At 38.3% G+C, this 18,342-nt stretch overlaps 1 protein-coding gene across 1 annotated transcript; it reads right to left on the bottom strand.

Moving 5' to 3' along the window:
* Positions 1-11,495: 11,495 nt before the first annotated feature.
* LOC103444107 (uncharacterized) lies at positions 11,496-14,013 on the bottom strand. The gene is made up of 3 exons (XM_008383020.2): positions 13,756-14,013; positions 13,291-13,423; positions 11,496-11,710 (listed from the first exon to the last, which is right to left on the bottom strand). Exons 1-3 carry the CDS (start codon positions 14,011-14,013, stop codon positions 11,496-11,498), a joined length of 606 nt encoding a protein of 201 aa, XP_008381242.2.
* Between the last annotated feature and the right edge of the window lie 4,329 nt (positions 14,014-18,342).

Genomic DNA, 18,342 nt, shown 5'->3' with positions numbered 1-18,342 from the left:
GATTTCCTGTCATCCACACATCCTGCCAAATCAGAGTCCGAGAATGCCACCAGCTCAAGCTTATCCACGCGACTATAGGTTAGCATGTCTCTAGTTCTATTAAGATACCTCAGCACCTTCTTAGTCACAACCCAATGAGATGCACCGAAGTTTGATTGAAGACTACCCAATACACTCACTACAAAAGTTAGGTCCGGTCTCGTGCATACTTGGACTTACATCAGATTCTCTACAACAGATGCGTAGGGTTTGTCTTTCATTCCTACTCTTTCTAATTCATTTTTGGGACATTGCTCATGACTCATCTTATCTCCCTTTCCAATGGACAATTCGCCACTAGAACATTTTTCCATATTGAACCTTTTGGTGACCCTGTCGATGTACTGTCTTTGTGAAAGACCAAGGGATTTCTTGGCACGATCTCTGATAATCTCTATCCCCAAAACAAATTGATCCTCCCCTAAATCCTTCAGGTCGAAGCTTTGAGTCAACATATTAATGGTTGATTGCAGTAGAGACATGTCGAAGCTAGCCAATAAAATGTCATCCACATACAATATTAAGAATATAATCTTGGTGCTGCTGACCTTGGGATAAACACATTCATCCATTTTATTTTCTTGGAAGCCAGAAGCCATCATCACTTGATCTAAATTCTTGTTCCACTACCTCAAAGCCTGTTCCAAACCATAAATAGACTTATTTAGTTTACAAATCATTGACTCTTTCCCCTTTTCGACAAATCCTGGTGGCTGATGCATATAAATATCTCTCTCTAGTTCTCCATTTGGAAACAATATTTTGACGTCCATTTGATGTAGTTCGAAATCAAAGTGAGCCGTGAGTGCTAGAAGTATCCTCATGGAATCTTTGGTCGAGACTGGAGAGAAAGTCTCATTGTAGTCAACTCCCTCTCTGTGTAAAGCCCTTCGCCACTAGCCTTGCTTTGTGTTTGTCTATATTACCTTGTGAATCTTTTTTCGTCTTGAATACCCACTTACAACCAACAGTTTTTGTGATCCTAATCGGTTTTGGAACTAGGCTCCATACTTTATTCTTCTCCATGGACTCCAATTCCTCATGCATGGCTTGTTTCCACAACGCCGATCAAATACTTTTGATGGATTGATTGTAAGATATGAGATCATCATCGTCAGCTACATAGTGTTCAGCCTCATTTAGATACACAAAATCTGGTAGAATAGCTGCCTTACGTACTCTATGTGACTTTCGTGTTGTGCTAGGATAGCACCAAACCCGTTGGAACCAACTCAAGCTAACCCACAGGAAATTTATCAAATGAAAATGCAAGAACAAAATATTAAAGACACCAAGATTTTAACGAGGTTCCTCAACAGTCAGTGTAATTGGAGTACGTCCTCGGAGCAGTAGGAGCTCACCCAATAATCCACTATCAACCAAATGAGAGTTTACAAAGTGTTGGCAATCTCACAACCCAAATAACCCAATACACCCAATAGCTCTCACACACCACAGAAACAAATAGAGAAAGAAATATAATGAATAATTTCTTCTCTATACATATAGCTCAAAGCTATTACAACAACAACTACCTTGGTGGATGATTACTAACCAAAAAGAGGAGCACTTTCTTCTTCTCTTCAAAGAGGGGATGCTCCACTTCTATTTTTTCTTCTCTGTTTTCTGATGCACTCTTCTCTTCTCTCTCTCATTTCTCCAAAGGGAACAACCCCATATTAAAAACCAAAACCCACGGGTGTTATGGCCAAAACAATTCACTTTAGACAAGGTGCCATGTTTTCCTCCCCAAAACATGGAAGGGACATAATTATATTGTCTTTTTTCCTTTTGATTTGTTTAATAGCCACTTGGCCACTTATTCAACAATCTCCACCTTGGCCAAGTTCCGAAAAACGCCATGATAAGCCAACCAACACAATTAACACACAACATCACTCCCAAACACTAGCAAGAGAACAACTCATGCCGAGCCAAATGCTCCAAAAAACTCCTACTGCTCAACGCCTTCTTTATATAGGCAAAATGTGAGCCAAGTTCAAGCAATGAACAAACTTGGCGACACCAACAATCTTAGTCAACATATCAGCAGGATTGTCTTTAGTTGGAATCTTCTGGAGAATGATTTCCCCTTCACCAACAATTTCACGAACAAAGTGATAACGCACATTTATGTGCTTGGTCCTCGCATGATGAACCTGATACTTAGCCAAATAAATGGCACTCTGACTATCACAATGTACCTCCACCTGCTTCTGATCAACCCCCAAATCTTTAATCAGCCCATGTATCCAAATGGCCTCCTTTATAGCTTCAGCAACTGCCATATATTCAGCCTCTGTAGTAGACAAGGCAACAGACGACTGCAAAATGGACCTCCAACAAACTGGTCCTTTAGCCATAGTAAACACATAGCCTGTAGTAGACTTCCTTCCATCCAGATCATCTGCATAATCTGAATCAACATAACCAACTGCAAAATGACCAATACCAGAGTCATATCTCTCAAAGCATAAATCAACGTCTCGAGTACCATGGAGATACCTCAATATCCACTTAGCTACTTGCCAATGCTCTTTACCTGGATTATGCATATATCGACTCACCATGCCAACTGCATGAGCAATATCCGGTCTAGAGCATACCATTGCATACATCAAACTACCAACCAAATTTGCATATGGTATATTTTTCATTTGCAGCTTCTCTTTATCAGTTTTAGGACACTGTAGAGAACTCAATTTAAAATGAGGAGCCAAAGGGGTACTAACCGGTTTGGTTGAATCATGAACTCCAAACTTTCGAATCAACTTCTCAAGGTATTGTCTTTGATTCAAACTGACGAAACCCTTTGCTCTATCTCTAGTGATCTCCATGCCAAGGATCTTCTTCGCTTCACCAAGATCCTTCATCTCGAACTCGTTTTTCATTTGTTTCTTCAATTTCTCAATCTCTTCAACATTCTTTGAGGCAATCAACATATCATCAACATATATCAATAAATAAATGAAAGACCCATCTTGCAACTTCTTGAAGTACACACAATGATCATATTGACTTCTAGAATAATTTTGGCCTCTCATAAATTTATCAAACCTCAAATACCATTGCCTTGGAGATTGCTTCAAGCCATAAAGTGATTTCTTCAATTTGCAAAACAAATTTTCCTTCCCTTTCACTATATACCCATCCGGTTGACACATATAGATCTCTTCATTCAAATCATCATGTAGGAAAGCCGTCTTCACATCGAGTTGCACAAGCTCAAGATCATACTGTGCAACAAGAGCTAACATAATGCGAATTGAGGAGTGCTTCACAACCGGAGAAAAGATTTCATTGTAGTCAATGCCCTCCTTTTGTGCATACCCTTTAGCAACTAATCTTGCTTTGAATCTCACATTGCTTTTCTCATCAGCATCTTCTTTCTTGGCATACACCCATTTGCAACCAATAACTTTCTTACCCTTAGGCAATTTAGCTAACTCCCAAGTCTTGTTCTTCAAGAGAGAATTCATCTCATCACCTATGGCATTACACCACCTCTCCTTTTCTTCATTCTCAATAGCTTCTTCAAAATTGGATGGAATCTCATCAGTGATAATAGGAAGAGCAAAAGAAACATAGTCACTATACCGAGCTGGCTTGGTAATTTGTCTCTTTCCTCTGTTCTTGGCAATAGACTCTTGAGGTGAAACTTCCTCTTCAACTTGAATAGAATCTTCAAGTTCAACTTCTTCAACATCCTCATGGTCTCCAACTTCTTCGCTTGTAGTGGCTTCGACATCAGTGGAAATAGGATTTGAAGTACCAGAGGCAACTTTCTCAAGCTCCACCTGTTGGACATCTTTCACATTCTTCTCAGAGTATTTGAACATACTTTCTTCATCAAATGTCACATCTCTGCTGATTACAAGTTTTTTCATCTCTGGGCACAATAACCTGTAACCTTTGACACCACTACTAAAACCAAGAAAGATAGCCTTTTTGGCTCTAGGATCAAGTTTATTTTCAGTCACATGAAAATAAGCAGGTGAACCAAAAATACGGATATAGTCATAATCAGAAGAAGGTTTTCCAATCCATACCTCCATTGGTGTCTTACCCTGAACAGCAGCTGAGGGTAACCGGTTGATGATGTGACATGCATAATTAACTGCTTCTGCCCAAAATGACTTGCTTAAACCCGACTGAGACAACATACATCTAACCTTCTCAAGCAAGGTTCGATTCAATCTTTCTGCAACTCCATTTTGTTGTGGAGTTCCCCGAACACTGAAATGTCTCACAATTCCTTCCTTTTTGCAAACTTTAAAGAAAGGATCGGATGTGTATTCACCACCATTATCCGATCTCAAAATCTTAATCTTTCTCCCAGTCTGGTTCTCAACCATTTTCTTCCAACCCAAGAAAATGCTTAACACCTCACTCTTGTGCTTCATAGTGTAGACCCAAGACCTTCTTGAATAATCATCAACAAAGGTCACGAACCAATGTCTACCACTCAAAGAGGGAGTCTTTGTAGGACCCCAAACATCCGAATGCACATAATCAAGAATGCCCTTCGTCTGATGTACAGCAGTACCAAACTTCACTCTAGTTTGCTTCCCCAAGACACAATGCTCGTAGAAATCAAGCTTACAAGTCGTGGTATCTTTTAGAAGACCTTTTTTTACAAGCCCTTGTAGAGCTTTCTCACCGGCATGGCCTAATCTCATATGCCACAGTCTAGTAGTATCTGAATCAGATGTGCCCATATTTTCAGAGACTACAGATGCTTCACCTGTCACAGTGCTTCCCTGCAATAAATACAAATGGCCATATCGAGGAGCTTTCATCACAACAAGTGCACCATAAGTAACTTTCAATGTCTGTCCATCTGAATGAAACCTGAAGCCTTTGGATTCCAAAGTACCCAAAGAAATAAGATTTTTCTTCAAATTCGGTACATACCGAACACCTATCAACTCTTTAACCATGCCATCATGCAACTTCAAACGAACTGTACCAATCCCTTTTGTTGTGCAAGGATTGTCATCTCCCATGAACACAACTCCACCATCAAACTCTTTCAAGCTTGAAAACCAATCCTTGTGAGGAGTCATATGATGAGTACAACCCGTATCCAACACCCACTTAGTAGCACAATCAAATGATGAGGAAGTGGTTAAAGCAAAATCAGAAAAATCTGTTTCAACCTCAGCAACATTAGCTTCAGAACTTTCTTTGCCTTTGGTCTTCAACCTAGGACAATCTTTCTTCCAATGACCCTTATTATGACAAAAGGCACATTCATCCCTTTCCAAAGGTTTTCTACCTTTAGAGTTTCCTCTAGGTCGAGACTGTGATTTTTTCCTACTAGAAGATGATCTTCTCTCCGATGATCTACCTCTAACAAATAAAGCTTCAGAGGTACTATCATGATTTTTATCTATATGCCTCATTTCATAATTCATCAAGGCATTTGACACATCTTCAAATTTCACAGTTTCTTTACCATGCATAATAGTGGTAACAAAATGCTCATAAGAGTCCGGCAATGAATTCAACAATATTAAGGCCTTATCTTCATCCTTAATATCCTCATCTAAATTTAACAAGTCGGCAATCAACTTATTAAAAGCATCAAGGTGTCTAATCATTTTTGTACCTTCTTTGTATTGGAAGCGGTAGAGCTTTTTCTTCAAGTGTAGCCGGTTCTCTGCACTCTTTGTCATATACTTGTCTTCCAATTTTTGCCACAACACACTTGCTAATGTCTCCCGCATCACAAAATACTTCTGAGTTTTTGCAAGGCACAACCGAATTGAAGAGCAAGCCCACAAATTTAATTTCTCCCATTCCGGCTTCGACATAGCTTCCGGCTTCTCTCCCAAAGCGGCAAGTAGATCTTGTTGAGCCAACACATCTTTGACCTCACATTGCCACATCCCGAAGTTGTTTGTGCCATCAAACTTTTCCACTTCGAACTTTGCATTTTGCACCGTAGTTCTTGCAAACCCGGAGCTGCTTCCAAAAGGATTCTCATCTTGCCCGTCTGACATCTTTGGCAACTAGACAGTACCCAAGAGCAACCAGTGTTCTGATACCAATTGTTGTGCTAGGATAGCACCAAACCCGTTGGAACCAACTCAAGCTAACCCACAGGATATTTATCAAATGAAAATGCAAGAACAAAATATTAAAGACACCAAGATTTTAACGAGGTTCCTCAACCGTCAGTGTAATTGGAGTACGTCCTCGGAGCAGTAGGAGCTCACCCAATAATCCACTATCAACCAAATGAGAGTTTACAAAGTGTTGGCAATCTCACAACCCAAATAACCCAATACACCCAATAGCTCTCACACACCACAGAAACAAATAGAGAAAGAAATATAATGAATAATTTCTTCTCTATACATATAGCTCAAAGCTATTACAACAACAACTACGTTGGTGGATGATTACTAACCAAAAAGATGAGCACTTTCTTCTTCTCTTCAAAGAGGGGATGCTCCACTTCTATTTTTTCTTCTCTGTTTTCTGATGCACTCTTCTCTTCTCTCTCTCATTTCTCCAAAGGCAACAACCCCATATTAAAAACCAAAACCCACAGGTGTTATGGCCAAAACAATTCACTTTAGAGCAACTCCACCCATGAAGCCTTCCCCCCTGGCAATCCACTATTGAATCCACCATTTTGAACAGTAACTGCCTTAAATGAATAGTAATTGCCATTAATGAACAGTAATTGCCATTTGCATCTCCACCCTTGGAGCCCTCCCCCCAGGCAATAGGCAATAAAATATTAGTTTTTTTGTTTGTTTAAATAATACAAAATAAAATTATTTGTAATTTCGGATAAGATTTTTTAAATCGTTCTCGTTGCGCCACGTGTCATTTTATAAAAACAAACAATTATTTAGCGATGGATTTCGATAAGATTTTTATCCAATGTCATTGTGCCACGTGTCGTTATTTTTTGAAAATCTATGACGATAGATTTTGATCAGATTTTAACTCGTTCAAAATTGCGCCACGTGTCATTATCCGAAAAGATAATTATTGGAAATCGATTTCGATAAGAATTTTATCCAATGTCATCGTGCCACGTGTCGTTATCTTTTGAGAATCTTTGACGATAGATTTTGATCAGATTTTAACTCGTTCAAAATTGCGCCACGTGTCATTATCCGAAAATATAAAATTATTGGAGATCGATTTCGATAAGATTTTTATCCAATACGATCGTGCCATGTGTCATTATCTTTTCAGAATCTTTGAGGATAGATTTTGATTAGATTTTTAACGAATGACGGCATGCCACGTGGCCTCATCTACAATCCGATCCTTTTCTGAATCGTCCATATAATCCACCATCCATTCTCACAAATCTCACACCAATTTTCTCAACATCTCTATCTCATTATTCATAATTTCTGCTTCTTCTTCACCATCCATCCTTACAATGTCTTCTTCTTCATCAAGGATGATGTGGGAAATCGATCAGCAAGAGGAGGAATTGTTTAACCAATCTGAAGGAATGTTCAACCTTCAGATAGCCGAAAATGAGATGGAAGAGGATGAGGAGCGTAGAAGGAGAGATGATGAAACAAGAATGGCCAGAGCCTCACATTCCCGTCGAGTCATCCAGACTGTTGCTCAGATATGCAGGCCCAACCGTTCAAGAAACATTGATAGAAGCAGGCAACGACAGGGTGAAGAGCTGTTGGACGATTACTTTGTCCATAACAGTGCATTTCTTGATACGTACTTCAGACGCCGTTTTAGAATGGAACAACATTTGTTCAACAAAATCATGACTGATGTTTGCAACCATGATTCTTACTTTGTGCAAAAGAAGGATGCTTGTGGTGTTATAGGTCTCCTGCCTGAGCTAAAAATCACTGCTGCGTTGCGGATGCTTACGTATGGAGCATCTGCAGACCAAGTGGATGAGATAATGAGGATGGGGAAATCAACCATTCTTGAGGCCCTGATGAGGTTTTGTGAAGCAGTCGAATCTTTGTACACCGCAGAGTACCTCCGAAAACCTACTCACATGGACTTGCAAAGGCTTCTGAAGAAGGGCGAGATGCGAGGTTTTCCTGGGATGATAGGAAGCATCGATTGTATGCACTGGACGTGGAAAAAATGTCCAAGTGCATGGCAAGGCGCATATGGGGATAGAAAAGGATCAAAATCTATCATTTTGGAGGTAGTGGCATCTTTTGATACATGGATATGGCACGCCTTTTTCGGGGTTCCGGGGGCTCAAAATGATCTCAACGTCCTTGCCCAATCCCCAGTGTTCAACGACGTCCTGCAAGGAAAGGCACCAAAAGTCACGTACGTCGTCAACAGACGTAGGTACGACGGGGCATACTACCTAGCTGACGGCATTTACCCACGGTGGGAAACATTTGTCAAAACAGTGCCACGCCCGCGAAGTGCAAAGGAAAAACACTTTGCAAGCTGTCAAGAGGGGTGCAGGAAGGATGTGGAGCGTTGTTTTGGTATCCTTCAAGCTCGTTGGGCGATCGTTAGGGGTGCTGCCAGAATGTTCAATGTAGAGTCACTTCGATCCATCATGATGACGTGTGTCATTCTTCACAACATGATTGTGGAAGATGAGTTTGATTATGATGCGGTTGATGAATATGAGCCAGAACCAGACACGATGAACAATTCAAGAACACGGATATATTGTGCGCATGATGGCACCGAAGAACCCGTGCAACACGAGCCATTAGAAAGGGATGGACGTTACAATGAAAGGGTCATTCAACGATATACTGCACTTCAAAGGTCATCTATGCACAATGATCGGCAAATTGACTTGATAGAGCACCAGTGGGCATTGAAACAAGCTGAAGATACTTAAGTTTATTTAGTATGTTTGTTTGTATTTGGTGTGTTTATGTAACTTTATTTGGTGTGTTTTTTGTAGTGAGTTTTTTATTATTTCGTATGTTTATGTAATTTTAGTTGGTGTGTTTATGTAATTCCAATTGGTGAGTTTTATTTGGTGTGTTTTATAATTTCATTATACGTGAACAATTTGATGAATTAAAGATTCTATTATTAGGATAAATATATTACGAAATTAAATACATGTACTCTCACTTTAAATAAAGTACTAACTTCAATAAAATTGAAACAACATAAATAATAAATTACAACCCAAAGTGATTGGAAAACTATGGGCTCCGATTACAAAAGTACCCTATTCCTCACCACTTAACCAATCTGTGGTGCTAGGATCATCTTGTCTTGTTGTGCTAGGACCATCTTGTCTTGATCTCGCTTCTCTTGCACGCCTCCTTTGCACCACATCCGCTTTCTCCGACTGCCAAAAATATTTAGAATTTGGAGACATCCCTTCTAAACGCGTGTTCATAATGTCACGATCTCGTTGTGCAATTCTTTCTTCTCTAAGCAACTCCCTTTCTTGCCTAAGTAGCTCTCTTTCCCTCTGTTCAGCTTGAAATGCTTGTTGAATAGCTGCAGCTTTTACCTCTTCTCTAGCCATGTCAGCCTCATATTTCGCCAATTCCCGCGCCAACGTCAATTCACCTTGACGAGCAAGTTCTTGCATGTACTTTCCATAATCATTCTTGGAAGCACTCCCTTTCCTCTTTGAAGCCTTCTTACTTAGAGGCCTAATTGGATAACGGGTCGACCCCGACGCTTGTTCAGGAATGGGCGTTTCAGGCACTTCTTCTCCATCTTCTTCATCCACATGGGAGCCATGATCGGGTGTAGAGTGTGGAGGGGTGCTGTGTACAAAGGTGTTGTGTAGAGGGATGTTGTTCATGCATACTTCTGGACCAACAGGCACAACTTTGAATTTAGGACAATCTTTAACAATATTCCAACATTCCCACTGGGTGAATGATTTGTTTCTTGATTTGATTTTGGCACCATACCATGCTTGTGCTTGAAGTTGCTACAAATGAATAATATTGAAATTATTAGGTAACAAATAAATAATACAAACAAATGAATAATAATGAAATTATTAGGTAACAAATAAATAATACAAACAAATGAATAATAATGAAATTATTAGGTAACAAATAAATAATACAAACAAATAATAATAATGAAATTATTAGGTCACAAATAAATAATACAAACAAATAATAATAATGAAATTAGGTCACAAATAAATATTGCAAACAAATAAATAATACAAACAATTAGGTAACAAATAAATGAAACAAACAAATAATTATAATCAAATTAGGTAACAAAATTATAATACAAACAAATAATTATAATATATTCTTACCTCATCCGCATAATTTGCCCCACTTCGAACATTATTACTAGCTTGTGTCAAGGCATCTCTCCACGTACTAAAGGAATGGCTAAGTATTTTCCAACTACTGGATATCGATTCTTTAGTTCTTTTCCCACTCATTTGCTCAACAAATTTGGTATGAATTAAACTCCACATTTCTCGCAATTGCATCTCATTACCCGTAAGGGAATTATGAGTAACTTCAACCCAGCTAGTGTACAACGCAACATCTTCAAGAAGCGACCAATTCGAACCTGCATCAGTAGCCATTTTGTGGAAAAAATGTGGATTGAAACTTTGAGAGAAAGATAGGAATTTGATTGAAAGTAATTGAGAAAATATGAAATTGTGGTGTAAGGTAGATGGAGAAGAAGTGGTATTTATAGAAAAGTAAAAACAAATTTTTACAATTTTTTTTCAGATTTTTTACAATTTTTTCGGATTTTTTACAATTTTTTTTAAAATTTTTATTCAAATAATTAATCTCTGCCGTTGGATTTAAAATTTTTGAATTCCAACACTCCAGATTGTGCCACGTGTCACAACAGTAACTTTTCTTAATTTTAAAACTATTTTTTTTTAATTTATAAAGCAGATTAATATCAACCGTTGATCTCAGATCGAACAGTTGATATAAAATCAGCTTTTTTTTTTTTTTTTACCGTTGTAAATCGGACGGTTCTTATTAAAGAACCATTGGGATCTAACGGCCCATGGGAAGCCACGTGGCTTCCCAACGGTAACTGACACGCGGGCCATCCCCCTGAAATCATGTCGGGCGACGCGCCCCCACTCGCGAGTGAGGGGCACGCGCCTGACACAAAAAAAATAAAAAAAAAGGCCGGACCCAGCCCTTGCGTCAGCGTGACGTCATACGAGCTCGGGGGCCAGGCCTGTCAACTTTCCACGGGCCTCCGACTCGGGCTCCCACCCTCACTCGGGCCCGTCCCCGCTGGAGCTGCACCCACCGGCCCGAGGGCCCTTTCTCCTCGCCTGTGGCCCGAGCAACCAGCATGGCTGGCGTTGCTCTTAGACAAGGTGCCATGTTTTCCTCCCCAAAACATGGAAGGGACATAATTATATTGTTTTTTTTCCTTTTGATTTGTTTAATAGCCACTTGGCCACTTATTCAACATTTCGAACATTTGTTTATGTTGGTACAACAACTGGAGCAATGATTGGATCACGAGTAGTGCCATTTGGTTCATTAATTGGGGCTGTAACTAGAGCTGTTGTGCTTGAATTTGCAGGCCATTTGTAGCATCTGCAACGAGCTCAAGTTTTCTTGTGGAGAAAAAATCAGCAACTCAGTGCGAGTAGCATCGACAGATGCTAGCGGAACAAGCAGCTCCTTATCGTGATTTAATTCTTCGAATTCTGGAGAGTTTGATGTTGAACTACGAATGTCAATCTCATTCAAATCTTCAAGAAATTTTGCATTATGAGTCTCCATAATTCTCAAGTAGTTGCTAGAACAGTAGAATTTATAACCCTTCGATTTTTCTGAATATCCAATGAACCTACAACTTTGTGGTCCTCGGGTTAAGTTTCTTCTCGCTTGGATTATAAAACCTAAGTGTTCAATTCCTTTGTTCAGCAACTCCATTTTGATGAGGAGTCCGTGGAGTGCATTGCGCGACTATGCCATTTTGTTCAAGGTAAGTTGCAAAGGATCCTTTGTGTTGTCCAGCTTCCATATACCTGCCAAAATACTCACCACCTTTATCAGATCTCACAATTTTAATATATTTTTCAAGTTGTTTTTAGACTTCTAAGTGAAAGGTTTTAAAAACATTCTAATGCTTCAGATTTTTCAGAGATGAGAAAAACATATGCAAATCAAGAAAAATCATCAATAAATGTTATGAAATAAGATTTTCCACAAATAGTTTTAGTTGGGAACGGTCTACAAATGTTGGTGTGCATAATCTCTAACAAGGATTGGCTACGGTTTGATCCTGGTTTTCTAGTGTTGGTGAGTTTTCCCTTAAAAGAATCAATACATTCTTTAAATCATTTAAATCAAGTTGTGGCGACAAGTTTTTTTTTTAGTACATCGATATTTTTACACTAGGGGAAGAAGGAGTTCGGCTAAGCCCCACAATGGACAAACCTAATTTGGTATCAAATTCGCCATCTACGAGTTTCAAACCTAAGACCTCTCACTTCCATGCGAAGAGGATTACCACCAGACTGTAGTATTGAGTGGCAGTTGTGGCAACAAGTTTTGTTTCGTTAGTGTGATGATTGTTTCCTTAGAGATGTGCCCCAACCTCTTGTGCTAAAGCATGGAGGGTTTTCCAGAAGTGAGCAGCGTTTTAGAACCAACACTTTGAACATTAAAACATTCATTTTCATAAGAATAATCCATTTGCCATATATTAGTTTTGAGATAAGCACTACCAAGTAAAGTACTTGCATTATATGAATGAAAAAACTTTACACTATGATTGTCACCAATAAAGGTAAAGCCCCACTTAACTAGCTTAGATGCAGAAATTAAATTCTTTCGCAAGGAAGGTACATAAAGAACTGGACTCAAGTCTAAAATAAAACCAGATGATAAAACTAATTTGGCACTTCCTATGGATCCGACAACTACTTTGCTCTCATTTCCCACATAGACATTGGAGACTTCATTGTTTATCTCCCTTGTTTTTGAGAAGCCCTGCAAGGAATTAATTATATGAATAGAACAACTAGTATCAAGCCACCAACTTTGAGAAGGAATTTAAACTAAATTAGACTGAACTCACACAAAAACATTTATTTCTTTACCTTTCTTAACAAGCCATTTTTTTAAGCGAATGCAATTCTTTATTAAATGACCTGTTGCTTTGCTAAAGTAACACTCCTTTTTCCTTTTCAGCCTCAGTGTTAATAGGTTTGATTTTATGAGATCCTTGAGAGATATTAGTCTTTTTAAAAGAAGAAAAAATTTCTTAAGTCTTCTTCTTACCAGCAGCTACAGTCTGACCAAAAAAAATTGAAATCCTTCTTACGTTTTTCAGCTTGAACAAAATTGACATTCACTATTTTGTCACTCTTGAGCCAATCCTCTTCTTGAGCACACATTGAAATCAGTTCATTGATGCCCCATTTCCCTTTTGAGTATTGTATGAGACTTTGAGCTGCCTATATTTAGCAGGTAAAGATTTTAAGGCCATATGAACTAAAAATTTATCATTCATGGGTACCTCAAGATCTTTTAATTTTTGTGCAAGAACCACTATCTTGAGGATGTGCTCTCTGACACTTCCCACTTTGTCGTACTTCATGGCAGTGAGTTAAGTAAGAAAAGTTCCAGTTTCCGCCTCATTCGACTCTTGAAACTTCTCCCTCACTGCAGTCAGAAAGTCTTTGGCATTATCTTGCTTTGGAATTCCCGCTTTAACTGATTGTGTAATTGCTTTCTTCATGATCATCAAGGACATTATGTTGGCTCTATCCTACTTGTCAAACTTTACCCTTTGCTCCATGGTGCTCTCTGCAGTAAGAGCTGCTGGACGTTCCTCCCTCAATGCCAAATCAAGGTCAATGAGACCAAGAACAATCTTGACATCTTCCTTCCATTTCTTGAAGTTAGAACCAGTCAAAGTCTGAATGTTTGTGAAGTTGAGAGAGGTCATATGAGGAACTGAAGAACAATCGTCGTACCCAGTGCACAAGGCTCCCGCTTTACGCAGGGTCTGGGAGAGGTGAATGTCGGCTAGCCTTACCCCCATTTATGGAGAGGCTGCTCCCAAGTCTCGAACCCGAGACCAAGAACAATATGCAAAAAATTCATAACGTCAGTAATTAAATAGCAACAAACAAGGAAAACCATCTGAGTGTTTTTCCCAAAACATGAGCCTATAAACTCAGTATCATCTTTGGACAGACACCGTTTATATTGGAGTTGCATAACCAAAGCATCAAACACAAGGGCAATTTACATGACTCCAACACTTTTGAGCAGATGAAGAATGTAATCTTGTCAATTTAATTCTTCATTATACATTGATTCATTTGTTTGACTTGAATTACTAAACACCTTTGGGAAAATTATTATTCACTTAATACACAAAAATCATAAATCCAATTGATTGGATGACAAGCCAACACAACAGTCTAAACACTTTTGAGCAGATTAGATGTTGAAGTCCTTAGTTTTCAGTTCATAATATATTCTTATTTTTCTGTATAGACAGAAGAAGTAAGAACCCTAAAGTTCTCCAGCAGGTTGTATCGAACTTGGTGGTTGTCAACAGTCCCTTTGTGTGAATGTCTCTGCAAAATATTAGCTAACACAAAGGAGATTGCATGGTAATAGTTATGGTAAGGAATCATTATGCAACGGAAGCATTGAGTTTAATCAGGATCTGTATCAATATTAATCTTTAGAAAATTAACCAAAAGCCTTTGATTATGGACAAGGAACCTTAGCCACGTTGGGTGACTCTCATACCACATGTATGAATTATATGAATAAACCAAAAACATGAACAACGCAGTATTAAGATTACCTAGACAAAATAAATTGATACATAATTATTCTAGAAAACAATAAGCACATCGGAAGAACAACTCACTTGAAAGTGACGCCATTGGAAGAACAACAAGAAGTAGACTTCTACTTCCAACACACAACATCACTCTCTACTAAATTAATAGGGTTTTAGCTTATTCGAGAATCAGGTAATGTGAAGTACGTGTACTCTTGTTAAGGGTTTCACTCAAACCATCCTATTATCAGTAAAGTGATAAGCCATATCCCTTGAAAAAATTGAAGTCCCTTTATGACTCTATTCCTCAGTATACACAAGATGAGTACTTCAATTAGATAGCTGCAACATAATTAAACTCCACAACTCTTATCCTAGTCCTTGTGTATCAAGCAACTCATATAACAAGTTATGTGTAACTCAAGAAATCCAGTTGTTAACTCATTGTCATTCAAATGAAGTTTTACATGGAGAACTACATCGGTTTGATCCTTGTGCAACGACATATGTCAATAGCCAATCTAACTGGATTAGATGCAACCAAATCTTACAAGTGGTGGTGTTCGTGTCCACGGTCAAAGAAGGTTCATAAAAACAATATGAGGATCGTCTCCGGATCCTCTTTGTGAGGATCTTAGGGATCCTTTTCGTGAGGATCTTATCCGTTCATCATACATCGTGGGGCCAAATTTCGTTAGGCACCGTTTGTATTTAGTTTATATAAAAAAAATTTAAATGATTTCTGGCCGACGATGTACGATGAACGGATAGGGTGTGAGGATCCTATCCTCACAAAGAAGATCAGGATGGAATCCAAATCCCATAAAAACATGATGGCAATACGGAATTCGTTAATTCTATCAGGTATGATCTTAAAAAGACTACATGTTATTTGGATCAACACACTGTTTATGGAGCATGATAGGTTATCATTTGCATATAAAACATATATCAATCATGTATTGTCCATGTAGTTCCCATAAAACGCGGCCTAAAGACCTAGATTTCAAACAGGTGATACTTGATAATTCTGTGTACACCTAGCCAGAATATCAAAGAAGGGCTATAGAAAGAAAGTGATGCAGAAGGGGTCCTTCATGTAAACCTAGCCAGAATATCAGAGAAGGGCTATAAAGAGAGAGTGATGCAGAACGAGAGAGAGATCTTAGCTCAAAGGAATGAAAGATTGATTATTAATGATTATGTAGTACGATTCTACAGTACAAGATTCACTTTATATACTACAGTTATAGAAACTTGTTGCCTAAGTAATCTCATAAGTACCTATAACAAACTTACTAATCTAATGACAAGTGGCAGGTTATACAACGAATGGGCATGTGGTCCAATATCCTTGCGTTGCCGGAGTGAACTCTGCCACGAAGTCTACCAGTACCTGCAGGCTTTGATTGAAGTTCTTTGTCAATAGATGATCTTGTGCTGCCCTAGCTCAATGGCCTATTTGGTAACTCTAGATGACACATCAGGACTGTGCAAAATGGATCAGAACGGATATTCTGTCATGTAAACTATTCAGAACGATTGAAAGTATGGTGGAAGCTTTCGGGCTATTGTTACCAGTGCTAGTATGTGTTTTTCCATTTTCTAGTATCTTGTCTCTATTTCAAGAAAAGCTTTCAATACATAATACACCGGTTTTTGCTCCCCCGAGTCTTATCAAATCAGAGCTCCGCTAACTGTGCAATATAATACTGCCAGATATAAGTATAAGCCTTTCCTGTTGACTAGCTTGGATAGTAGTGGAGGATTAGACCAGCATTCCTTAAACTTCGTAAAGGCCTCTTCGCATTCGTTCATCCAGAGTAGGCCTTTACTTTTATTTATTGCGGAAAAGAAGGGTTTGCATTTACTGATAAATCGGGAGAGGAATTGGTTGAGGACGACCGCTCTTCCAATCAAGTTTTATATCTTCTTCATGATTATGGGTGACTTCATCTCCATAATCACTCTAATCTGATCCAGATTAGCATCATTCTCGCATTTGTTGACCAAAAACCCAAGAACTTACCTGATACTACCTTGAAGGTGCATTTTTTTGGATTTAACTTCATGTTGTATTTCTAGAGTAAATCAAATGACTATTGGAGGTTGGTAAGGTGGTTCTTCTATTCTTTACTTGTGACGACGATGTCTTCTATGTAGACTTTCTTCATCTCTCCAATTTTTTTTTTTTTAAATTCGATTGACAATCCTTTGCATTTTTAAGACCAAATGGCATAACTTTGTAATAATACGTACCTTGATCGACAGGGCCGGCCCAGGCCCAGTGCAGGAGGGGCGACCGTCCAGGGCCCAAAAAAATTAGGGGCACCAAAATTATTAGGGCGGTATATTTATATATGTTTTTATAAGAGTATAAATTTATAAAATTTGATTCAAAGACACAGAAATTTAACTAGAAGTGGTGGTTTGTCATTTGAAAATAATAAGGAGGTCTTGGGTTCAAAACACCATGTGTGCTTATTTACTTTCCCTTTTTTTACAAATTTCTTTTTATAAGAGTATAAATTTAGAAAATTTGGTTAAAGGATCAAGAAGTTTAATTAGAAACAATGATTTTTGTTGTTTAAAATTAACAAGAGGTCCTAAGTTCGAAATGCTATGTGCATGTTTATTCTTTTCAAATTTTACAAATTTTTGTTTGGTTGGTAATTTATGTTTAGTTACTATCTAGTAGCTATGTGTGTTGTTATTTTTAAATATTCGTTTTAATTCAAGTCTAATCTTCAACAAAGAATAATACGTAGACCAAATTTGCAAATTATATGACGTGTCATCAAAATGTTTAATTTAGTAAGACTCGAAAACATCATTATTTTTTAGTCCCATATTGACAAGGTTAGTAAATAAGAAAAAAACACCTCACGATTTATTCAAAAACACATTCAAAGTTCAAATGGAAAACAAAACTCATCATCTATCTACTTGTAAGCCCGAAGTTTTTTTGCTTCCCTCTCTCAATACAAAATAAATTAATTTTTCTGTGTTTCTAAATTATTAAGTTTGAAGTGTTTTTCTAAGTATAATTTTTTCGATGTTTTATGTGTGAAAATAAATAATTTTCTAACATGAAGTTAGGGCACTTTTTTTTACGTCGCCCTGGGCCTCAAAAATCTCTGGACCGGCCCTGTTGATCGATAACAAATGAGGTTGCCTCTATGTCTAGCTCATACATCTTTACTTGATTGTATCCAAGTAAGCGTCCATGAAGCTTAACAGTTCGTGTCCTGCAGTTGAGTCCATCAACAAGTCGATTTGTTGGAGATGGTACGGATCCTTTAGGTAAGCCTTTTTCAATCTATAAAGTCCACTTATACTTTCCATTTTCCATTTTTCTTCTATACGAACACTACATTGGCCAGCTAGTTTGGATGGTATACTTCGACGATGAAGTTGGTGCTTTTGAGCTTGTCGATCTCAGCTCATTCCATTCTATGATTTCACTTAGGCTGGATCACGAGTTTAGTAGTTGGGTCCAATTATAGGCATGTCCTTGGCAGACCACGTAAACAAATCGTTGTTGCCCTACAGAAAGTCAGTAAACAATTC

The sequence above is a fragment of the Malus domestica genome, chromosome 09, assembly GCF_042453785.1.
Source record: "Malus domestica chromosome 09, GDT2T_hap1".
Classification (NCBI taxonomy): Eukaryota; Viridiplantae; Streptophyta; class Magnoliopsida; order Rosales; family Rosaceae; genus Malus; species Malus domestica.
This window is presented reverse-complemented; position numbering and strand designations above follow the sequence as displayed.